We start from the raw sequence: 26096 nt of genomic DNA, 5'->3' as shown, positions 1-26096 counted from the left end.
CCTGATGGTGGGGATGGACTTGACGCAGGCCGAGACCAGGTCGCGGCCCCCGAGTAACCCCAGCTCCGGTAACGACTGCCGCCAAGGCGTACAGCTGGTGGGAGCTAGACGGGAAAACGTGTAGTCGTGGTCAGACAGGCCGGGTCTATAACAACGGAGCAGACAGTACAAGACGGTAGGCAAAGAATACTCAGGTCACGGGCCGGGTTCAGCAACGGGAGGTCAGGTAAAGGGTTAAAGCAGAGAATAGTCTTGTCCAAGCCGAGTCGGTTACCAGGAGAGCAATGAGAACAGAACAAGAGCTTGCTGCAAGGGAATATACAGGACACGAATGCAAAGAGCAAGTGCAGACAACAGGCTTAAATGTGATCAACCACACCCCTCTGGGGTAGGGACCTCAGAGGCCTGAAAGCATAAAAAGCTCCCACCATGCTTTGCAGAAACCTAAGATGGATGCCAGCACATGGAGCAGCACAACCTCTGAGGAAAGGTAGGACCTTGACAAGCATCCTGAGACCATTCATGTGTGGGGTTGCTTCTCAGCCAAGGGAGTGGGCTCACTCATGAATAAAGAATGGTACAAAAACATCCTCTGAGAACAGTTTGGTGGTGAACAATGCTTTTTCCAGCATGATGGAGCACCTTGCCATAAGGTAAAAGCGATAACTAAGTGGCTTGGGAAACAAAACATTGAAATGTTGGATCCATGGCTGGGAATCCACCCAGATCTTAATCCCATTGAGAACCTGTGGTCAACCCCCCACAAATTCTGACAAACTCCAAGCATTGATTATGTTAGAATGGGCTGCCATTAGTCAGGATATGGCCCAGAAGTTGATTGACAACATGCTAGGGCAAATTACAGAGGTCTTGAAAGAGAAGGGTCAGCACTGCAACTATTGACTCTTTGCATAAACTTAACGTAACTGCCAATAAAAGCCTTTTACACTTATGAAATACTTGTAATTATACTTCATTATACCATAGTAACATCCGACAAAAAGATCTAAAATCACTGAAGCAGCAGACTTTGTGAATATTAATATTTGAGTTATTCTCAAAACGTTTGGCCATGGCTGTACACATTTTTAAGATCTAAGGGTATACAGACTTTTGAACAGGGGCCATTTCATTCATTTACTTGTTGTCATGTATTGTTTTATGATTGTACCATTCTGTTATGACCTACAGTTGAATATGAATCCCATAGGAAATAAAAGAAATGTGTTTTGCCTGCTCACCCATGGTTTCTTTAAAAAATAGTACATACTGTATATTACCAATTGTCCATGGGCATGCAAACTTTTAAGAACCGTTATTATCTTATTGTAATAAATATAAATAATGTTGTTGCTATTACAAGTTTATTTATTTATTACAGGCAGTTATATAGCTCAGACAGTAGTGGGAGATATGTCTCTCCACACAGTTTAGTATGGCTACTAGAGATGTTTTAGGACATTTAGTGAGCTGGACTGGAATCTAATGCATGTGTCATGTTTGGGGTGATGTGATGAATTTCTGGCACTGTTCTAGCTCTGCAGCAAGCACAGTTAGGACACCAGCAAACATTACTTTTTTTCCACTAAAAACATACATAACACTTGGTGTTCATCAGTTACTGTTTGCTTAATTTGACCCATTGTAGTCTCCACAGCTTTATTAAATATTCTTGCATTTCTGCACCCTGCTGCTAAGAGCCGTGCTGAATCCAAATTATATTCTTTGCTGTGTTTACACAGGAGCGGACTGTATTTCTGATATGTGTTCAGAACGCTGCACTGATCTCAGTAAACAACACACAGGCACAGATTCAGTGTAAATTCACACTTGTACTGTAATCTCTCCTGGCATGTACACAAACTGTGGACATTGTACCAAGTTGCATGGTGGGACTTGAGGTTCCTTAATAGCAGAGGGTTCTAAATTACATCACACTGATGCATTGTGGATACTGGAGTGCAGGGTAATATGCCAGATGTTGTTCCCATACATACGTACACTCACCGGCCACTTTTAGGTACATCTGTTCAATTGCTTGGTCACACAAATTGTTAATCAGCTAATCACATAGCAGCATTTAAGGCACCTAGATGTGGTGAAGACGACTTGCTGAAGTTAAAAATGAGCATCAAAATGGGGAAGAAAGATGATTTAAGTGACTTTGAATGTGGCATGGTTGTTGATGCCAGATAGGCTGGTCTGAGTATTTAAAAAACTGCTGATCTACTGGGATTTTCACACACAACTGCCGCTCACTGGATATTCTCTTTTTTGGACAATTCTCGGTAAATCCTAGAGATGGTTGTGTATGAAAATCCCAGTAGATCAACAGTTTTTGAAATGCTCAGACCAGCTTGTCTGGCACCAACAACCATGCCACGTTCAAAGTCACTTAAATCCCCTTTCTTCCCCATTTTGATGCTCGGTTTGAACCTCAGTAAGTCATCTTCAACACATCTAGATGCCTAAATGCATTGAGTTGCTGCCATGTGATTGGCTGATTGACAGTTTGTGGTACCAAGCAATTAAACAGGTGTACCTAATAAAGTGGGCAGTGAGTGTATATGGTGCTCAGATTAACTAACATTCACCAGTTTAGACCAATGCTGTCAACACAGCTTTCTGCTCTGCTGTAAGGGTACAACCTAACACTCCCAGTGTTCTCAAACATAATAAATACTAACTGTGTATATAAAGTATCTAAACCATCAAACAACAATTTAAATCATATATCAACAATTTTAATAATAATTTGCATTACCAAATATAAGTGCAAATAAAACTTTGCATATTGAAAAGAAACCCCGAAGGGGTAGAGGGGCGCCAAGCAGCCACATGGTGTATTATCTCTTTATTCAGGGAAAAGGTTAAAAGCAATAGTGCTTTTGTTCTATGTGTATTAGCAGGTGTATACGAGTCTCTTTACAATCCCATAGAAGATACCAATATATCATACAGGTGGAGATATACCTGCTATTCTGGGGACCCTGATATTGCACTGTACTTTAAGGCCTGTAGGGCTGGAAGTTAGTTCCCCCTATTATTGTATAGCCAGCTGAAAAAGTAGTGCAACGTGGCGTAGTATGATAAAAAGCAATCTAAGAGTAGCTGCGGTCAACAACTGTGGAAAAATATTATAGCTGACTGGATACTGTGGACCAAGTGTGGTTGTGAGAGAATTCAGATCGTGGATGGATTACAATGAAGGTTTTTGAAGAATGAAAAAAAGTAAATGATGAGGATTGGGAGGACAAAGCTGTAGGGCCTCCAGTAAATTAAAGGATAGTGTGAACCTCAAGTTCTTCATTAAAACCTCCTGGTTTTAAACTACCCAACCTAAAGATCCAATAGGTCTCTTAGGAGCAAAGTTTCTTAAACCTCTCGCCTTCTGAAAGATTGGAGGATATAGATTGGATTGCCAAAACTTTTAACAAGGAGAAATTTTGTGACATAAGATGAAATGACATGAGATGTTATAATTGTAGGCACTGGTTTCCAGTTTCCCCCTATGATGCCCAAATCTAGAATGCAAGGATCTAATTGTTTACCCCATATAGAAAAGGCTGCATGGGCAGGTGATGATGTAAACTATAAAATTGGATGAGCAGGTCAGAAACTCACAGACAGAAAATGTTCTGTCCTGTCTGTAAAACTTTTCTGACCATGCTGAACATGTCCATGTGTAGCATTTCTTTTTTTGGCACTGGTACATCGCTTTGATGGAAAGAAAGGTGGGGATGCTAATCAAGACATGGGCTGTAGTCTTTCACTTTACTAGGGGGCAATCATATTTTTTATATTTCTGGTCTTTTGAAAACTATGTGGGACTTTAGGAATGTGATCCTTCTTCATTTTGGAGTCATTCAAAAGAATGCCCCAATGTTTTGTGATAGTCTTCTGGATAGCCCAATGCTTATCATTGTACTGGGTGAAGAACGGCTTCTTCTTTCTTTTTTTTCAGATTCTTTATTTAATAAAAAAAAGGCAGTTTCCATGACAACAGGATAGTAATAGCATGTTATACACCAATATACAGGGTACATTTGTAGGCATCTAGTAGATAAGATACAAAATCAAAGAAGGGATCAGCTTATTCACAGACAATGTAAACCCAGTAGATTTTCCATATAACACTCATTGGGTGGAACCACTATTAGCTCCCTTGTGGCAAGCTGATGATGGTGTAGAACAAGTCACAGAAAAATTATATCTGCCCAATATTTTTAATAGAAAATAGAAGAAAAGACAATAAATAGGAAAAGAGAATTACAAAAGAAAATAAGGATAGGGGTAGGGTAAGAGAGAAAAAAAAGGGGAAGGGGAATAAATAAACTAGTGAGATGTGTTGGTCTGAGCGGGTGGCACTACAAAACATCCTTCAATCAGCAGCCTATACATTAAAAAAAAATCTTTCTCCTCTTCAGAGTAGACAGTGTCCAAGTTTTAGAATATTGTTCATGTTTATGCTCTGTTGCAATCACTAGATCCTCCAGTTTGTTTATTTCTTCCACCCTGTTAAACCAGAGACTAACGACCGGGAGGGTGCAGGCATTTCCAAGCAAGAGGAATGCGTAACTTGGTGGCGTTGAGGAGGTAACGAACTATAGCTTTTTAGTAGAATTTAGCTGGAATGTTTGATACATGAAGGAGAAAAAAAGCTGGGTCTACTGGAACCTCATGGTCTATACATATTTGGACAATCCTCAAGACCTCTCTCCAGTAGTGATCAAGTATGGGGCAGAACCAAAAGATGTGCAGCATTGTTCCTCGCTCCTCCTGACATCTCCAGCAATGACCAGTAGTGTTTGGGAAAAATGTATGTAGAAGAGATAGCATATGATGCCAACAAAGGCTCCTTCTTGGTAAATGGGGGATTCTTCGACTTATCTTAAAAAGGTGTGTTGTACAATAACTGGTGTGTAGAGATTGCTAGATCAATGGACGCAGCCTCATAACCTTTCTCCATTAATTTCTTTTTGAGGATTTCACTCTGAGATCGGTAGTCTTCCAGGGTACTGCAACTGCGCTTAATGTGGCAGACTTGGCTATAATGCACATTGGAAATCTACCTCAGATGGTGGCATCTATCTTGGCGAAGATACGAACTACCTGTTGGATTAAAATGTGTACAAGATCTGATTCTGGCATGATGGTCATTATATTGTTTCAAATGTACAAAGATGTTGGGTCTGTAACCATTGTAAATTGGATCCTGAATAGTGTTGTGGTCGTTGTGGACATGTTGCCAGATGATCATTACATTGTCAGCATTAAGACTGTAAGAAATCAAATGGAGTGAAAAAGGGTTATTGGCCCAGATGTTAGGATCCCCTCAGTGTGCCGTGAACAGGTTAGGGCAAAGCAAGCCCCCATGGCAGTCTCACGGGCCTGGAGGAAATATTGTTGGGAAAATGGAAATGGGAAAACCCCTTTCATGGGGAATGGATGTATACAAGGATGGCATGTCTACAGAAATATTGTAGTAATCAGCTTACCATCTACAGTGTTCCAAAGTTTCAGGAAGTCTCTTATATAGGCAGGGAGCCCTTGTATGATTGGTTGGAGGAAACTATCCATATAATCAGATAGCTGGCTGGAAAGGCCACCCATGGATGCAGCCATGTACCTCCCTGGTGGATTCTTTTGATCCTTGTAGACCTTTGGTAGGTGATAGAAATATGAGGTTGAAATGAACTCCGAGACGAGGAACAACTTTTAATTTTTATCCAGTATCCAATCTGGATAAAATATCTAAGCTCACGTTTGAAAAAGGATAAGGGATCTTGATTCAATTCTGTATATGTGTACTATCATATTAAAAAAAGAGTCCACTCTGAAACAATTTCTCATCTTCCAGGACAGTGTCCTTGGAAATAATGTTCAAAATATATTTAATCAGTTTCCAATTACTCCCCTGTGTCTTCCACCAATTTAGTGGATTGCTAAGCACAGTGCACACCCTAAGGGATAAGCAAGTTGGTGGCTTAATGCAACATCTATCTTTTTCCATTCTTCAAGAACAACCTCTTTTAGAGCCCGGATGCTGGATGGTGAGTGATGATCAACTTGCTTCCTCACCTTTGTGACACCATACAGTTTTGAAGCCATCAGTTCCAAAAACATTTATCTTGGTCTCATCACTCCAGAGTACAGAGTCCCAGTAGTCATCTTCTTTTTCAGCATGGGCCCTAGCAAATTCTAGGCTGGCTTTTTTGTGCATAAGCTTTAGGGGAGGCTTCCTTCATGGACGACACCCATGCATGTCATTCCTCTGCACGTATTGTGTCATGGGAAACAATCGCCCCAGTTTGGCTTTCTACTTCTTTAGTTAACTGCAGTGAACTTGCATGGCGATTTTCTTCAACCTTTCTCATCAGAAGACGCTCCTGTTGAGGTGTTAACTTCTGTGGATGGCCTGGACGTCTCTGTGGGATGGTTGCAGTTCCATCTTTGTTAAATTTTTGTATCACTTTTGCTACAGTATTCTGACTGATAAGTAAAGCTTTGCTGATCTCCTTGTAGCCTTCACCTTCCTTGTGTAATGAAATTATTTTCTTTTCAGGCCTTGTGACATTTCTCTTTTATGTGGTGCCGTTACTGACAGCATGAAATGGGAGGGGTTTTCTTTGTTAACCACTTGCTAACCGCGCTATAGCCGAATGAAGGCTACAGCACGGTTATCCAGTTCTAAGAGAGTGTCCTCCCAGAACGCACCCTCCCGTGGACCCCAGCAGCGTGCACCTGGCAATCTCCATGATCGCTGTGTCCTACGGACACAGCTGATCACATGATGAGGTAAAAGGCCAATCACATTGGCCTTTTACCACGTAATCAGCTGTATCCAATGACACAGCAGATCATGGAGTAAATACAGTTGCCGGTTATCAGCTGCACTTAGCGTGAGGAAACTACTGGCGATAACTGGCAACTGTTACAGAGCAGATATGCACTGATCATCAGGGCACTGATGATCAGTGCCCTGCAGTGCCCCCCAACATTGCTGCCCAGCAGTGCCGCCAGTCAGTACCATCAGTTATTGTTGCCAGTCTGTGCCGCCTATCAGTGCCCATCTCCTAGATTGTAAGCTCGAAAGAGCAGGGCCCTTGAACCCCTTGTGTATTGTTTTGCTCTGTATTGTCTCATGTTCTGTCCACCACTATAATGTACAGCACTGAGCAAACCTTTCTGGCGCTATATAAATACTGTATAATAATAATAATCATTGCTGCATGTCAGTGCAGCATCATCAGTGCCTCCTCATCAATGCCCACCAGTGCCGCTTCATCAGTGCAGCCTATCCGTGCCACCTCATCAGTGCTGCCTATCAGTGCCCATCAGTGCAGCCTCATCAAAGCTCATCAGTGAAGGAGAAAAATTACCTGTTTGCAAAATTTTATGATAGCAACAAAGAAACTTTTTTTTAAAATTTTTTTGCTCTTTTATTTGTTTATAGTGCACAAAATAAAACACCCAGCGGTGAATAAATACCTCCAAAAGAAAGCTCTATTTGTGTGAAAAAATGCTACAAATTTCATATGGGTACAGTGTTGCATGACCGCGCAATTGTCATTCAAAGTGCAACAGCGCTGAAAGCTTAAAATTGGCCTGGGTAGGAAGGGGGTAAAAGTACCCAGTAGGCAAGTGGTTAAGTAACGCCCTTTTATAATTAACTGTCTGCTGGGCACCTGTTTAATGAGTAATTAGACTCACCTGTAGTTGAATTCTTGTTAATTAGGATTTTCTTGTCTAAAATTTTTAGCTTTGTTCCTAAGACTTTCATTGTGGTGTATTCATTTTTGCAACATTAATTAATTAATTTGTTAGGAAAAATACTTTTTTGTGTGTGCAAATTAACAAATCTTGTTTGCAATAAATGTCCCGCATTTGTGGTAATATTTGTAGTATAGTGTCCCATAGAAAATGTTGATTCTGAAAGGAAAGTAAAGGTTTTATGATTGGTTGATGTTTTCTCACCTTTCTTTTATTGCTGTTATCTCTATTTGATGTCTTTTCCTCAGTTCTCTTTGTCCATTCTTACTTTTTTCTTTCCCTTGGTTCCATCTCTGTCATCACTCCAGCTTTCTTATTGACATTTATTTTCTTGGGAAAAGTGGGTTTCTGCCCATCTGGTGTGATTGCGGCAGACACTGGTAATCTCCCTGTTCTGTGGTCATCAGACACTGAAAATGAATCACTGTTTTCCATGAAGAATGAAAACACTTAATGTCTGGCACTGTATTACATGATGCCACCTCTTAACAGACTGTCACGTCCAGCTGTTTTTATGCTGCATCACCAAGTGGCAGCAAGAGACTGTGAGGGAAAGGCAGGACGCCACCCATTTTCAGCTTTCATCTTCATCCCTCATAAGCTGACTGCTGTGAGATTTTTACTAGGTGAGAAATTACCCATAAAATTTCTCTGCCATCCAGCCCCTTCAGAAAAATGCTTGGTCTGGGCTGCTACTTCGGGCTTTGGCATAGAATAGGTTATGTCTAGATTAGTTATGATGAACTGGGTTGGATGTCAGGATTTAGGGTGATGATGTCACCTAAATTATTTCCAGCTGCAGAGCTCTGCGTAGTATTTCTATGTCTGAATCAGTTTTTTCCCCTGAAATATACACACTATAGTGGTCATATAGCAATCCTTAGATTCCGTTGCACCAACTGCTGATCTGGAGTTATGAGTAAAAGAAAGCAATAGGTCAAACCAGCAATCAGAGAAGTTTTTACTTATCTCTTAGGTACCTGATATCGCTAAGGATCTCTTTCTGCATCCAGGTTTCCTCCAACTAAAAAGTTAAGTCCTGATGAAGGAGGAAATTGTGTTCCCCATACATGTTGGCGAATTCATAAGGATATTTGCATTTATTAGTAAAAGATTTCTTGACTGTTTAAAAGCTTATGGTGCTCTCTTCTCTTTAATTTGAAGATGTTACTTCAACAACCTAGTGCTTACTAGAGAGCTACCTGTATGAAGAAAAAACTACTGTGCTCATTTGGGATCCAAGCCTATGACAGAGTACAGTGCCCCACTACCTTGTTTCTTCACTAAAACTTCAAGAGGCGTTTTAAGTCTAGAATTAACAACACTGTGCAGCTGAGGCTGCAGAGATGTAGATTGAGGGCTGTGTCCTCAGTCTCCTTTCTCTATCTCAAAGGTAAAACATTAGAGGTCTGTTTTAGACTCCCGATATTTCACTAGTGACCCCTAACGGGGCTCCTAAAAATAGCAAAAAAAAAATGTGTAACTTGTAAAAAAAAAAGAAAAGAAAATGGTAAAAAAGAATAAATAAATTAAATGAAAACCTACTGACGACGGAGCTACCAGGGTCGCAGAGGTCGCATATGTGAATGCGCCCTGGTGTTCTGCCACCTTGGGGGGGCAACACAGCAGGAAGGGGTCCCACTACAGAACATGTGAAAGGGTTCTGGTGAGGGATAATAATAAAGTTCCTCAGGATCAGTGGGAAGGGCCCTAGACAAGGGTCGGGTGGGCCTTTATGGTTTCTTGCACCGGGGCCCCAAAGTTTCTTGTTATGTCCCTGCTCTTAACCTCAAAAACCAACAATTTTATAATGTAAAATAGCTCAAGGGGTCGCCACGATGTGATAACTATCACACCCATTATTTTCATCATGTTCTACAGCAGTCGTTTTCAGCCGGGCTTATTTGGAACCCTAAGGTTCCTCTAGCGGTTGCTAGGGGTTCCTTGATCTGTGGCTAATTGACCTCCTATTTGATGGTACCTGTGTAGTTCTGGGGTCAGTGTAAGGGATTGGGGGGGGGGCATTCTGATCACCACTGTAAGGGGGCAATACTTCCAACCAGTGTAAGAGGCATTTTTCCCACTGACCATAAATGAATCGGTTTTAGCAAAGATTCCTTGAAACCTGAAAATTATTTAAAGAGTTCCTGTTTGGTCAAAAAGGTTGAGAAAACCTACCCTACAGTGTCATCTGTTTACCTTCAATTAACATTTATTAAAACAGAAAGGGAAACTGTTGCCAAAATGTGCTTTTTTTAAAAGATCTGGATATGGCAGGAAATTGTTGAAATCTGTTATTTGGTCTCTTTGCACATGAATTTCCTGGCTAGAAATCCTCATATACTGTGTTTGTGTTGTCTGACAACTGTAAATACACAGGACTTAGCCCATGTGAAGGAATATAGAATGTAACTCTTGTATATCATTTCATCATAGATCACATGTGCCAAACACAAGGCCTGTGGGCCTGAATCCGGCCACCCAGGTCACGTCATGTGGCCCTCGCATGCAGGGCTTCTTTTCAGCCGGAATGTATCAGAGCTCCATTCTGCCACCTCCAGCTCTTGTTCTCTGCTCACTACTGACACGTCTAAACAAAGAAGCCTTCTTTATTTACAAAGACAGCTTTCCTCTGACAGATCCCTGCATACTCTGCACTCATGCCAGGGACAATCAAGATGCAAGTGCAGTGCGGGATGGGGCATCACATGTTAAGCTGTACTGTGATCCCCTGTTGCAAAGATGCCAAACCAATGATCTCCCTGCAAGTGAGAGAGGGAAAGAGGTTGTCTACACTGCCAAGCAGGGCCTGTGAGAGAGCTTTTTTTTTTTGGGGGGGGAGAGGGTGGGGGGGGGGGAGCCAAGGGCTGTGGAGGAAGCTGTGTGCAGGGGCAAGGGATGGGGGTGCAGAGGTCAGAGAGGAGGAGAGGTGCAAGTGAGATGTAAACAGCCTGTAAAAGGGAGCTGACACCCCGTCAAAGACTATCAATATTATTATTAGTAGTACTAGTAATTATAATATTAATATATGCATAGATTGTATGTGGCCAACTCTTCAATTGTTATCTTGGCTTGAAACAACTCAGAATGATTTTTTGTGGTTTAGATTGATGTCTGTTTTGTATGATGTGAAAGGATGTGAAATCCAGAAGGAAAGGGAAAAAAAAAACATTCTTGCTCCTATATCTTAAGATCAATGCAAATATCCACGTGTTAGTTGCACATATGGAAATGGCTGTACAAGAACTGGTCTTTTCTAAATTGAATTTCCTCTTGTGTAATATTGACCTGATATAGTGTTTCTATTGTGTATACAAAGGGCTTAGCTCAATCAGTCTGTTTCTCTTTCACATCCTCCCTTTAGGTTTGCTGTATAGCTTTATATAAATATACATAAGGTGTATCTAAGGTAAGTATTTATATTGTCCTTATTTTTATCTTAGGCCCCTTTCACATGGGCAGAATCTAGTTTTTCTCAGCAGGGGATCTGTCCGCTGATCCCATGCTGAGATAAACGGAGCTGCAGGATGACAGGTCCGTGTCTGCTCCGCTTCTGCAGAGTGGACACAGACACAGCACGCTCTCCTCTGTGGGCAGTCAGATGTACACGAACCAGCTGTCAATTTACCCATGACTGTCATCTGACCTGGCCAGATGGAGGGGAACAGATCCCCCCTTGGTTTTGCTGGATCAGGGGTAGCCGCATGTAAACGGACACAAGTCCATTTACATCTGATTACCCTTAGAGGAGAAGGGAGGATCTAGTTGGGTCTGCCTGAAAAATGGACAAGTGGACCTGACCATAATAATAATAATTTTTTGTAGGGTTAGGGGGTTAAGGTTAGCGGTTCATTATTATTTATTTATTATTACGTAGCAATCATTTATTGTATTTATTTATTATTTATGATTATTTTTATTTGTGTATTAATTTTACATTTATGCATTTATTATTATTATTATTATTATTATTATTATTACTACTTTTATTATTAACACTCTAACCCTAACAAAAAAAATAAAGAATAAATAATAAGACAACAAACTATTAACCCCAAGCCCTAATCCTAACCTTAACCCCAACCCCTAATTCTAATCCTAACCTAACCTTAACTCTAAAAACTATAATAATAGAAAAAAAAATAAAAGCTGATGAAAAAGCTAAAAAAAAAAAAAAAAGCTGAAAAACCTAGCAACAAGTAATGCAACAGATAGTGAACTCGGTGTAGAGTTATTCACCCTGAGGTCATCACAGAGAACAAGGGGGCACTCTTTACGTCTAGAGGAAAATAAATTTAATCTCCAAACACGGAAAGGTTTCTTCACAGTGAGAGCTGTGAAAATGTGGAATAGACTCCCTCAAGAGTTGGTTCTGGCCAGCTCAGTGGATTGCTTTAAAAAAAGTCCTGGATTATTTCTTGGATACACAGAATATAACTGGATGCAAACATTTATAGGTAAAGTTGATCCCGGGAATATCCGATTGCCTCTCGGGGGCTCAGGAAGGAATTTTTTTCCCTGCAGGAGCAAACTGGATCATGCTTTGCTGGGTTTTTTTTGCTTTCCTCTGGATCAACTGTGGGTGTAGGATTATAACTTTTTTTTTTTAATAATGGTTGAACTGGATGGACTTTTGTCTTTTTTTCAGCCAGACTAACTATGTAACAGATGATATTTTTTTTCTATTGGCTAATAAAAAAAAATGCCAAAGCTCAAAAACACTTAAAAACCCATGTATGAAAATGTGCAAAAAATCAAATGCAGAAACTACTCAAATATGGTACCCTCAAGTGTGAATGCAGCCTTAGAGTCCATCCTGTCAATTACTTCGATGTTTATTATCAAACATTAGTATAACACATACCTGAAAATAGTGGCTCCTTTGGCTCCTGCTGAGTTGTGGGGGAGGGAGTGTTTACTGTTCCCTGGTGGAGATTAAAGCAAACCTGTTGCATTGTCCTAATGGGACAAAGCACAGGTATGCTTACAACATATCTAAACCCCAAAACAAAAAATAAAAATATTGCAATATACAACAATTCTTAGTATCTTAAAATCTTCTTGAGTTAAGCCTTAGTTCATTCAGCACAAGTCATTATAAAGGTCTATGTTGTAATTATTATATATATATATATATATATATATATATTTGTATTTTTTTTTTTTTCATAAAAGCTGTGACACTGAACTTCAGACAAGCCTGCATTTGTTTATCTTCATTTAATGGGAATTGTAGCATTAGTAGTTTACACAAGAGAGATGCAATTGTTTTTGCTTTCAGTTTATCAGGTATTTTCTGTACTTGCTAAAGTTGTTCTTACCCTGAAAAATGAAAACTAACACAGCCACCTCTTCCAAAGTGCTAGTAAGCTTTGATTTAGTCTTGGGTTTAGGTATGATTCAAGTCCTCATGCACACTGGACATTTTTACAGCGGCTGTGTTTGGCTTTTGACGTTTTTTTTCTACAGCCAGTAAACTCCCCAGCATGTTTTCCTATGTGTCTGCACACACAGACTGTAATCAGCGTTTTTTGGTAGGGGCGCTTTTTGGCTACAAAAAAACCCAGGACTAGTGGGTTTCTAGAGGCGTTTTTTTAGCTGTAAAAATGCTCTAACGCTGAAAAATTCGGCAGAACGCGGTAAATCGCTGCAAACCAGCGTTTTTTTTTTACCAAAAAAACACTAAAAAATGTGTAATGACACCGCTAAATGCTAAAGCAGATACGCTGAAAAACTCATGTTTTTAATGTGACTTTATACAGCTAACGTTCCCAGCGTTATTAAAGTGCCCCCTGTGCATGGAGCCTGAAGTCTAGGTTCAGCTAAAATTAAAACAGAAGAATCGGCACAAGTGATATAACTTGCGGTTAGTATGACGTGTCCCTTGTCTGGATTCTTATACTTTCAGTAGAAATCTTGCTGTGTCCTATCCCCAACAACACCCCACCTCTGCCTCTACCCTTCCACCTTCTGATGCAGCGGGGGTTAATACTAGTGGCCTGTCAGAAGTTCTCAGCAAGAGAGCATGACTGCGCCCACCTCTTCCTGTTCAATCCACCATTCATACTATCAGCTACTATAAGCTGCTATGAATTGAAAATGATCTCTAAATGGGGGAGGGGTGGATGGTTGATAGCTCCACCCCTCCATTTATAAATCCTGTTATATTCATTGAAGCTGTAGTACAGTTTTTATGAAAGGGTGGGCATAGTCAAGCTCTCTCTGGCAGCCCAATAGGGTACAGCAAGATTTCTACTGAAAGCAAAGGATCCAGACACATATTAAGGACACATACTAACTTTTAGTTATGCCCCTTGTGCTTATTATTTTAGTTTTAGATAAACGTAGGATTTAGGGAGGCACATTTTTACCAAAACGTGTTGCTTTGTAATGCTGGTTTAATCTTCTTATTATTTATCCTGCCCCTCATCAACACGCAAAGAAATTTTTTAATAGGGCCCTTTTCACATGGGCAATTTGATCATGTCCACCTATCACTTTTTCTGGCAGACCTGATCGGATGGTCCATGAATCTCTATGGACTTGTGTCCATTTACACCCACCTACTTCTAAGACTGATCCAGTCCACTAAACAAAAAACGTAAGGGGATATATCTTCTTCCATTTACGTGGATCGAATTGGAGGGTAGTCAGGGGTAAACTGACAGCAGAGTCTGTCTTCTCCTTGCCACCCATAGGGCAGAGTGGGCTCTGTCTGTGTCTGCGCTGCAGAAACTGAGCAGACACGGATGTGTCATCCACCTGCTCTGCTCTGAACAGTAGGGGATCTGTGAGGTGACCCTCTGCTGATCAGAACGGGATCATTCCTGTGTGAAAGGGGCTTAAACCTTTTGTTTTCATTACACTGATTTAGACCCAGTGATGTTATTCCTGGGTCTCTGTTCTTTCCTATGCAATGCAGGCAGATTATTAACACAGCAGACAGGCAACATCTACATGGGATGCTAAGGCTAAGATGCTAAGATAGAAAGAACTAAAATCCAGTGATTGAAAGAAATGGGACAGGGATAGTCAGGCTAGAAAGGAAAGAGCTTGATGATACTAGAGTTCCTCCAACCAGGACATGAGGTAGACTCTGTGTGACTGAGTACAAGAGATGAGCCTGTATAACTGTGCCTGAAGACTGAAGAGAAGGCTGGAGGTTACATGTAACATTTTATTTTGTGTCCTTCTTCATCTCAGAATGTTGGGAGGTAAGTATGATCTGGGTAATCAGTAGATCCTCTTTATTCAGATATCTGAGTCAAACACGTGTTCCTGCATTGTGTCCTGTGAGAATTGTCCTCCAGATACCTCTCGTCTGTAAATACAGGGAACTATCCTCTAGTTGCCTCTCATGTCTGTAAATACATTCAGCTTTCATTGTTTCCATTTGTCTCTGACCATGGCATCAGACAATAAACGCTGGCACAGCTGTGAGCAGGTGAGTTTCCGCTTCATTTCACGGTAATGTTCTGTACATGTACCTGTATCGTCCTAGCATCACAGCGAGAGGTTGTGTTCCGAAGCTCTGCTTCTTTATCCCAATTAAAAAAAAAAAAGTGGAAACAATCTGTATGTTAAATATTGCAGATTAATGGTATCCATTCACATGTCAATTATCAGAGGAAAAAGATTGTTTCAGATTAGTAAATTGTCTATGTGTGTGAGAAGTCTCTAAGGACCACCAATATCCAATGGAAACTTTTCTTTAGTCATCTACAGGACGTCCAGCACTTACCTGTAATGTGAGTTTGTGATGTGTACCAGAAGAATCTCCCCATGACACAGTGAAAGTAGAACATATCCATTATACTTGGGTACTCTAATCTTTCGAATGGTAATTATCATAGTTGTGTGACATCAACATTTGGCCACTTTTATCTTTAGGAGGTGGAACCCAACACCTGTGTAAAAAACGGTTGGTCGGAACTCCTCTTTCTTGTGTCTTGGTGCATTTAAGCTGAACCTGTAGAATGAATTCTTGGTTTTTGCCATGGACAAGGTCTGACCACTCTGTTTCGTTAGAAATTTCTAGACAAGTTTAGCAAAAAAGCAGAATTACTGATAATACTGGCATTCCTCTGGAGCTTTCTCTTTTAGTTGTATGCTGTGTTGGACATAATTGAACCATAGGTACTTGTTGGCACAGAGCTTTCATGGAGATTGCACCTACTTATTCTGTCTTTATGGGGAGACTGCTATCATGGAAACAGGTTGGCATTATTGAGTATTTTTATATATTTATGTATTTAGTTTTTATGAAAAGAGAATTCAGAATAGAACATACTAACCAAATTATATAATTGGATGTTGGATATTTTGACATGTGAGTCTATGTCACTGAGATATTCCTATCTTCCTTTCCTGTTCCACTGAAAGAGGAGTTTTGTTTTTTTAAACAAAATGGATTGGAGGATCGCATAGAGCAGCAGAATGTAATGCCTATGTGCTAGTCCTTCAAGTGTCATTGTTTCAAGTCATTGTTAGTGTCGTTCTGATATTCAAAGTAGTATTAAACCCAAAAGCAAACATTTATTATATTGCAGTTTACCTATCCTTAGATGTGATGGCTGCAGGGGCGGACTGACCATTTGGAAACTCGGGCACTGCCCGAGGGCCCGGGGTCAGTAGGGGGCCCCATGAGATGCCCCTGGTACCTTTTTCATAGGCTTTTTTGAGTTTGGGCAAGAACACAGGGGCCCCCATGATCCCCTTTTGCCCGGGGGCCCCATGAGTTGTCAGTCCGCCCCTGGATGGCTGCAAACATGTGCAGTGTGAATTGAAGCTCCGTTTTCACAGCTAATTGACAAAATAGTTGTTTAGTGGGTCAGGTTTAGATCAGGATCAGGTCAGGATTTTATCCTGATCACAACTGATGACATGTGCAATTGAGAAGCATTCCCATAGAAGTGAATGAGCCTGAATTTGCACCTGAGCCAGACCGAACTGCTCAGAAAATCAAGAGCATGTGCACATGTATGTGAATTAGATTTTGTTTTGAACCACATTTGTTTTGAACCACATTCAATTCACTTGAAATAACATTGGTTTCTATTGTGCTTGTTCACATATATGTGGTGCAACTGGAGTGTGGATTCAGTGCGAATTGAAAAAGAGTCCTGTCAGTTTTCTGAACCGTGCGGTCTGGCACAAAAGGGGAGTATAGTTTCCCCTCACATAATGCCTTTATCTGTATCCAGGCAGTATATCCTTACAGAACACATTAGTGTTTCCACATTCCCACCTCCCTGTCCTCTGACTTCAGTATTGTGGCAAACAAAGACTATCCTGGGACCAGAATAGATATCCCTGGAGGGAAGATGTGCTTCAGGCTAACTAAGGTTATAAGAGGACACTTGTATATAACAATATTGCTTTGTGAGTTTAGGGAGAACGTGACACACTGATACATTGGAGTGTTTGGAGAAGCTCGCCTATCACAGAAGGCCTCTTTGTGGATTGAAATATTTTTTTTTTTATTGTAACTTGGTTTGCATTTGGTTTGATAACCCCAGATAACATGTATTCCCCTGTCAATGTGAGTGCTGCTGTGGGTGTATTTACATCACTGTGCTAGTGTCTGTCATACACTTGTAGTGTGGAGATGTCCTCTCAGGGGAAGGATTGGAAGAGACATTGAAGGTAAATGACACTAAACGTTCATTTCAAAAACAAATTAAAGTGCGTATTCTTAATTCGGAAAATTTCCTTCTATTGCACTTAGGTGTCCTTTTATCATGCAGCAGTAAATGACCGCTGCTCAGTTCTCCGGCATTCTCAGAGGAGAGAGTTCTTCTCTGAATGCTTTTTTATGAAGTGGTGTAGATCACTTCTCTGAATGAAGGGAGAAGCGATCTACAAACACTTTGAACACTGGAAAACGGCTGCTGTTACTGCAATTTCACGAGATTACAGTAAGAGATCAGTCAAACACCATTTACTAAGCAGCGGTAAATTATCGCTGCTTCATTTGCGGTTCCCCCGTTTCTCTACGGTCGTTTTTCTTAGTCCTACTGTATGTAGGAATGTGGTCACTCTCTCTTGCTCACTTATGAGATGGATTGTGGACTATGGGATTTGTAGTGTGCATAGAACAGTGCTCATGGCGGCAACTAACATGCACTGCTCGTCCTAAACAAACAGAAAAAGGAAGGAAAAGGAGAAGTTTGGGAGCCCATTGGGGACATTACAAGGAGGCAGAAATGCAAAGTAAGAAATGATTTAATGAAAAAGGCTAGGTTCACATCTATGCAGATTTCGGATTGTGTGATTTCACAGTGCATCTTGCAGTGCATTTTGCCTTTTTGAACTTGCCTTTTTTTTTTGCCAACAGGAAAGTATTGACTTTGATGTGACTTTGGATGGGTGCGACTTTTATGCGACTTTGTATACGTGCAATTTGAGCGCCAGAGTGTAAAGTCCCATTCATCCAAAGTCACATCAAAGCCGCACCCATCCAAAGTTGCATCAAAGTCACACCCATCCAAAATCTCAACAAAGTTGCATCTAAGCCACATCCATCCAAAGTCGCATCCAAGGTGCATCCATCCAAGCCCCATCCATCCAAAGTCGCATCCAAGGCACATCCATCAAAGCCACATTCATCCAAAGTCACATCCAAGGCACATCCATCCAAGCCACATCCATCCAAAGGCGCATCCAAGGCGCATCCATCCAAGCCACATCCATCCAAAGGCGCATTCATCCAAGCCACATCCATCCAAAGTCGCATCTAAGCCGCATCCATCCAAAGTCGCATCCAAGGCACATCTATCCAAGCCACATCCATCCAAAGTCGCATCCAAGGCGCATCCATCCAAAGTAGCATCCAAGGCGCAGCAAAGTCAATACTTTTCTATTAGCAAAAAAAAAAAAAAAAGCAAAATGCATAGAAAATGCAGTGCATTTTTGAGGCAGGTCCATTGAAGTCTGTAACACACAACACAATCAGGAAAAAAAATCCCTGACCCTTACCAAAAACCGCACCTGCTCAAAACACACAGAGGTGAACTAGTTCCACGGGAAATCATGTTAAATTCAGTGTTCTGCAAGCTGAAAAACACACTGAAATCTGCATACGTGTGAATTTTAAGGAAATAGATTACAGGGCCATTAAGAAGTGGGTGTGTGTGGATTATATTTTGAAAAATGAGGATATTGTTCAGTGTCACTTTAAACTGGACTAGAAGTAAATATGGTTTAGAAAAAGCTTGTCCTGTGTGACGTGCACATTTGTGAGTAATCCACTGCTTGGCTGCTGCAAAATGTACATTTCAAGTGGGAACTTAGTTTGCCACGTGTTGTAAGTACAGTATGTAGCATAGCAAGGATGTGGAATGGGTTTTCTATCCTTCATCACCTGTCACATGGATGTCGGTTTTCAGAAGCAGTCCTTCTCATGTACGTGGTGAGAGTGCCCCACACCTATCATTATTGTCTACCATTATCCTTCACAGTCATTCATGAGCACCAATTCTGATTGTTTGCTGCTGTTTAATAGATAACTTTGCAATTGGTGAATGTGTATTTCTTCAGCAAAACTCTCAGGATAGCCGATATCTGACTCTTCCATGTCTGTCATATGCCTTCCCCCCTCCTGGATGTGTGCTTTCTATAATCTGTATCCTGCAGAGACATCAGAGCCAGCAAGAGGAACCACTGTGCCCAGTGGCAGACTTTACGTTTTTATTTTTTTTTTTACATGATAGAGTTGCAAGAAATAAGCAGTGCTCTATTCCATAATGTAAATGGAAAGAAGTAGAAGTGATTTCATGGTTTACACACCACAGAGAAATGATGTCAGGTAAAGCTTGTTTGATGTTAGATAACCATCTGCATATTAATGGGGAAAAGAGAGTAAAGATAAGAGAAATATTTATACTGCTGGAAACCTTTGTGATTGCATTTGTCACTGCATAATCACCCAAAGGTGGGGTTTCCTGTCTTGTAGCAATATAAATACTAAACATTGTGCTTATTTTCTGATCATAATACATTTTGTGGAAATTGGCATTACATCTTTTTTGTTTCCATTTATCCATAGAAAACGTTCAAGTTGATGAGCCGACGTTTGGCCCACGTCATCAGCTTATTCTTAAGATCTTTCATCAGAGTGGTGAGATGCTCGTGTTTTCACTGTTTCTTATATAAAGAAGTCATTCAATATATTCAATGTAGGAAGTGAGGGTGTTGGGAAACCAAAACAGACAGGAAGTCAATGAGTGGCCCAGAAAACACTGCAACTGAGCTAAAGAAAGAACCTTCAGTCATCAGAATTTGTATATAATCTAGCTGTACACTGAAGTGCTTTGAGGGCATGTTTGAATCAGTTTGTTTTATTTATATATTCTGTATATTTACAGTGTATGTGTGTGTATATATATATATATATATATATATATATATATATATATATATACAGATTTGTTAACAAACTTGTATGACATAATCATGTATTCCCAGAACACTATGGGCTATGTAGAGACAGCAGAACAACTTGCTTTGCAGCTCCCTTTTTCTGATAGAAGCTCTCTAATTAGGAAGGAACGCTATAAACAAAGGTGCAATTTATCAAAACTGGAGCAGAATCTAGAGCAGCTGTGCATGGCAACCAATCAGCTCATCTTTAATTTTCAATGCTTAACTGAACAAGCTGAAAATAGGAGCTGATTGGTTGTTAAGCACAGCAGTTTTGATAAATTCCCCTGATACAACTTGATGTGTGGTGATCCAATCATTATTGATACAATTGTAGCAAACGCAGTATACCCAAGATATTTCTGAAGCTACAAAATCCCTCTTCTTTGGGGCTTAAAGCAGACCTTCACCCTAAAGTATGTCATGTTGCCCTTTCTCCTCCCCCCCCCTTTCCTCTCTTACATTTGGACATCATTTTCTTAACTGGTGACTTTTTTTTGTCCTGCAAAGTAGCACTTCCTTAATTCCTGTATAAATATATAAATTAGTGCAGCACTATTAAGAAAAAACACAATTCTCCAGCACTTGTGTAAAACATATAATGCAAAAACATAAGTCAATCACAAAATGATACTTAAAAAATAAAATAAAATAATTAAGGGTAATATTTACTAAAATCTGGTGCAGCTGTATATGGTAGCCAATCAGCTTCTAAGTTCAATTTGTTTATTTAAGCCAGGGCTCGACAAATCCCAGGTGCCAGGTCACCATGGTGACTAGAAATTGCTGGCGCCTGGGTTCACACACTGCCTCCCATTAAATTCAATGGGAAATTGTGGTTCATAGACTTCTATGGGAAATTGTGCCTTATAGACTTTAATGGGAAATCGTGCCCCATAGACTTCAATGGGAAATCGTGCCCCATAGACTTCAATGGGAAATCGTGCCCCATAGACTTCAATGGGAAATCGTGCCCCATAGACTTCAATGGGAAATCGTGCCCCATAGACTTCAATGGGAAATCGTGCCCCATAGACTTCAATGGGAAATCGTGCCCCATAGACTTCCATGGGAAATCGTGACCCATAGACTTTAATGGGAAATCGTGACCCATAGACTTTAATGGGAAATCGTGACCCATAGACTTCAATGCAAAAACACCTCCCATGGACTTCAATGCAAAAACTTCTGTCAATAGCAATCCTATGTGAACACTTATCTCTGGATGCCACTGTTATCTATCACTTGCAAGTCTGGAGTGCACCGCACCACAAACTTGCTCAAGACCTTTTTCATAATGGCACTCAAAACACAATGCATGTGGATTGAATCTGTGTGAACTGCCTCAATAGGAAAACAAATTATCTAGCATGTCATGTGAATCTGTGAGTTTCAAAACGAATCCAGAATCGCATATGTGTGAACCAGGGCAACTACATTCGCACCTGGGCGTATTGAGATCATTGCAGAATTGCAAAATGGAGGTTCAGGTGCCATTATTTTCAATGGCGCCTAAAACGTGGTACGGTTTTGCTGTGGTTGTCGCAAGGACCCACGTTACGCTAAAAAAACCTGGCTCCTAACTTTTTTGCTGGCTCCTAGATCGTAAGCAAATTTGTCAAGCCTTGATTTAAGCTTTGGCCATAAAACCTGGAAGCTGATTGGTTTCTAGTAAAAAAAAAAACCCCAAAGTGTCTGTTAATTAGCATCCAAATCTTCAGTTTTCTCAACCCATGTGAACTGAAGTGTGCAATGAAAAAGATCAAACGTTGATGAAGTTAACACGTTGATAAATTGAGACAGCAAAACTCCTTGTTAGTATTCAAACTTGTGAAAAAACGTGTTCTCCCAAATCCTCCTTGTGAAACAGATGCACACACTACCCACCTTCTAGTAAGAGTTCTAACTGTGCTTTGTTATAAAGAGACGTACTCCTCACACCCAGCTCCATGAGAGGCACACACAGTGGTAGGAAAGGGTTCATTTGTTTTCACTCTATGCAGCATGACACCCATGTGAGAAAGCTGGAAACCATGATGTTCACTGCATATTTAATAGGGTGCTAACTGTGCTAAATAAAACACCCATGAGCACACTGCATTAAACAATGGAACAAGATAGCATATAGGAGACACAGCGGTAAAGAAATATTGAACTGCTCAGAACTTGCAGCCACCACTTCCCTCTATGGGGATCACTCAGACATGTCCATCAGCATGATGTCAATGGGGTTCCACCTTTTACGAATATTGTCCAAACTGGACTTTCTCATAATTTTTTCGTATAACTCTCCTCCCCAGGGGCGGATTGACCATTTGGAAACTCGGGCACTGCCCGAGGGCCCGGGGTCAGTAGGGGGCCCCATGAGATGCCCCTGGTACCTTTTTCATAGGCTTTTTTGAGTTTGGGGCCCCATGAGTTGTCAGTCCGCCCCTGCTCCTCCCCCCACACACACATATGCAGAGGGTCCCAAGCATTCTTTTTCCCCGGCCATTTGTGCGTGCTCTGGGTTTTCCGCACATGCCCAAATATGTCTGTTAGTGAAGATGGGGATTCAGCATCTTTGCTCATGCACTGATGTACTGAAAGGCTCTGTCAGGACCCTAAGGCCGGGCGGAGCACTTCGGCACATCTGTGCACACAATATAATAGTGGCACCAAATAGGGGGCAGAGTCAGTACAGGGCTTAAATGAAGATCCACTTAAAGTATTCATGGATTAACAGGAGCTGTAACAGTGTGTGCCAGCATTTCAATATCATCGGTCCATTTTCTTTACAATAAAAGATTGGATCATAACCATCAAGTTATATGACTCATTGACTAAGATGCTCCTTTTCCCACCACGTACTGATTCCACTTTGGTGAAGGACTATTATCCAGATTGTTATCACCAATGTAGCCACTAGGATTGCCACCTCATCCCTTTAAAACCGAACACCTACACATTACACAGGTTGTGTGGCTGATTAAGGTAGTAATTAAACACACTTGGTGCCTTATCTGCATTAAATCAGCCACAGAACCTGTGTGATGTGTATGTGTTCAGTTTTAAAGGGATGAGGTGGCGACCCTAGTAGCCACCTAGGTTTAAAATCAGATCCTTTACAGAATGACATCTGAAGCCCCCAATTTAGAGAACAATCCACAAAATTGATCTATGACCTTGTCCAACATCACCACACACCATGAGAACAGAAGAATCGCTGTAATGACTATTTCCAGATCTGTATTCAAGGGGCTTCTGTCAGTACACCTCAAGTGTATACTATACTTCCAATTTGCTAAGGAGACTAGAGTGCCATCTGCTGGATGGAGAGAAGACTTCATCACATTAATGTGCAATGTTCTATATGTAGTTTTTCATTTTTTGTGTCTTGACCTTGGTAAACCGAATCATCGAGTCCAACTGTTTCATACACCCAGGAACAGTATGCAGTAGTATCTGGCTTAGAGCCTGTAGAAGTCAATGACAACAATGTTTTAAAATTATTAATAACTTTATGTATAAAAGCATCAGTGGTGATGAGATTCTGATAAGGGTGATGGCCTCCTTCAAGAAAGCGTGGTGCTCGTGCTCACAGCACTGTCTACCTCCAGACATTTACTACTTCATTCTGAATATGTAAAACTGATCAAACAATGAGTAGACTGACCTTGACAGCTTGGATGTACTCTGCCGCCACAACAAACATCCTTCCCTCCTCTTCCTCCGCTTCCTATCTGTCACCTGCATTCCTTTCTTAGCTCATTATTTGACCAATTAAACATTCTATTGTGTTGTATATCACTGCTTTGTATCCAAAGGCATTTGTTATATATCTTTATAACCTGGTAACCTTTTCCAGAGTTTATTCAGATCTCTCTGCCAGATGTTTGCTTTTAGCTAAATGATGTATTGTTATTTGCCTCTGACCAGTTTGTCTTGGCAATGCCTCATTGGCAAACATCGCTCAGTGTAGAGAGTTCTTTGTTTAAGCCTTTAAAGGGAATTTCAGACTCTGCTTGCTATCCTCTGTTGTGGCACATAAAACATTTCACCTTGACTTTTAAAGTGTCACAAACCTGGGTGGGTCGTGCTGGACATATGATCAAAAATACAGAATCAGGGGACACTTTAAGTGAAAAGCACATGTAAAGCTGATCAGTACATCCAGAGATATGGGCAAATGAAGTTGTCAGATTTTTGCTTTGCGTCGGCCCTACCTGTTATGATGAGCTTCCTCACTGACCAATAAAGAGGTTTGGGAGGAGGGAAAAGTAATGCCAAAGCTGGAAAAGTCAAGATTTGCATTTTATTTCAGCAGCTTGTATCTCTGAGTCTATTGATTATTTGACACACATTTCTCACTGCAGGTAACGTCTCCTTGTGCGCGTTTTCATCTGTTTTTCTTCTGTTCAACTTGGCCGGCTCATATCAGCTTTCCTTTATTGAAATATTGTTCTTGTCTGCAACTCCTGACCCATAAATTGATAGAAAGGAGGGGAGAAACGGCCCCATCTATGAACAATCAAACAAGAAATGGGTTTGCACAATTCAATGTGGGGGTAGTAGTGCTTTCATCAAGGCCTAAGGTCCAGCTGCAACAGCAGCCCACCCTCTATGATCAGTGACAGGTCTGTACCACAGATGTTCTAGCAGCTTAGTGACCCTCATATTTGCAGAGCAACCTGCTCCACACTTTCTCTATGCGGCATCTTTCATTGCTGGAAGCACCTCCTGTGACAAAGTGCGCACTCTTTGTGAAAGTAGGTGCTTCATCTTCTTTTCTAATAGTTTGTACATTTGTGGATTTTCCTGTATTGCTAGGAGACCTGTGTATCTCCACCTACATTTGTTGGACACAAGACCTTTATTAAGTAAGACTCGTTATTGCATAGAAATTGGAACTTGTTTTATTGTAGAGTATTCTGCACTTCTAGAGATTACTTTTTTGCTTATTTATTGTCAAAGCTGTTCCTTTAGCATTCATATTCTCCATTTTACAATTCCATATTGCAGTAGAAAGGTAAAAAAGTGGATGCTGCGTCCTTCTTTCAGTATAATAAACAGCCTGTGCTTGTGATTTTTATTTTTAGAGTCACTAGAGGAGTTACAATTGTAATTCTCATGCAGTATTGACTGAGAGTAAAATGTTCCATTAGCTGCAGATTGACATATCTTACAATCTACCCCCTGGATCCTGATGATGTGTTACAGCAATATTTGCCTCCCTTGGGGCTGATACATCACAAAAATTGCTGGATAAAACGGTGAAGCACTGAACAGGGAATGGAGTGTTCCTTTAAGAATAATAACATAGAAACATAGAAAAGAAACGGACAGAGTGGTCCATCGAGTCCACCCATTTTTTTTTTGTTTTGTTTTTGGGGGTTTTTTTTTGTTCGCTTTTTTGTCTGAGTATAGATCTATGCTCTTCTCAAGCATATTACTGTTGGCTGGCTCACTACCTCTGCTGGAAGGTTATTCCAAGCATCAACTACTATTTCAGTAAAATAATGCTTTCTGAGATTAGTTTTGAACTTTCCTTCAGTTACAGGGGTGTGGAAATTTTTGAAAAAACTACTTGTCTAGGGACTAAATCGGTGTCCCAATCTACTTGTTCCGCATGACAATCTACTTGTCCAGGATAAAAAAATTTTTTTTTAACCAAAACCATATTTAAATTGGAGATGATTTTAGGAATGTCTGGGGCTTTTAAAAACAAAAGGGGCTTTATGACGACATAATGTAATAATTTTAACATTGCACTGTTTATCTCCTCCTCCCCTGCCTGCCTGTCTCCAGCACCGTACCTGGGGACTAGCAGGGAGGAGAGAGACCTTGCAGTGTAAAGAACACTGATTGGGTGCTCATCAGGAAGGGAGTGTCAGGCTTATCCTTTATCCCTTTCGCTACCAGAG

At 40.7% G+C, this 26096-nt stretch overlaps 1 protein-coding gene across 2 annotated transcripts in view; it reads left to right on the top strand.

The window, feature by feature from the left end:
* LOC149447753 (CMP-N-acetylneuraminate-beta-galactosamide-alpha-2,3-sialyltransferase 4-like) overlaps positions 1-26096 on the top strand; it is a 163081-nt gene that overhangs the window by 48727 nt on the left and 88258 nt on the right. For both annotated transcript variants that reach the window (XM_089652104.1, XM_089652103.1), the window contains exon 2: positions 19820-19891. In XM_089652104.1, the coding sequence (XP_089508230.1) occupies positions 19835-19891 (57 nt within the window). In that variant the 5' untranslated portion in view covers positions 19820-19834. The remainder of the gene's footprint in view (positions 1-19819; positions 19892-26096) is intronic.

The sequence above is a fragment of the Staurois parvus genome, unplaced genomic scaffold (assembly GCF_062004578.1).
Source record: "Staurois parvus isolate SC_StPar_1 unplaced genomic scaffold, SC_StPar_1.0 ptg000671l, whole genome shotgun sequence".
Classification (NCBI taxonomy): Eukaryota; Metazoa; Chordata; class Amphibia; order Anura; family Ranidae; genus Staurois; species Staurois parvus.
The sequence above is the reverse complement of the archived record's forward strand: the minus strand, read 5'-3'. Positions and strand labels throughout refer to the sequence as shown.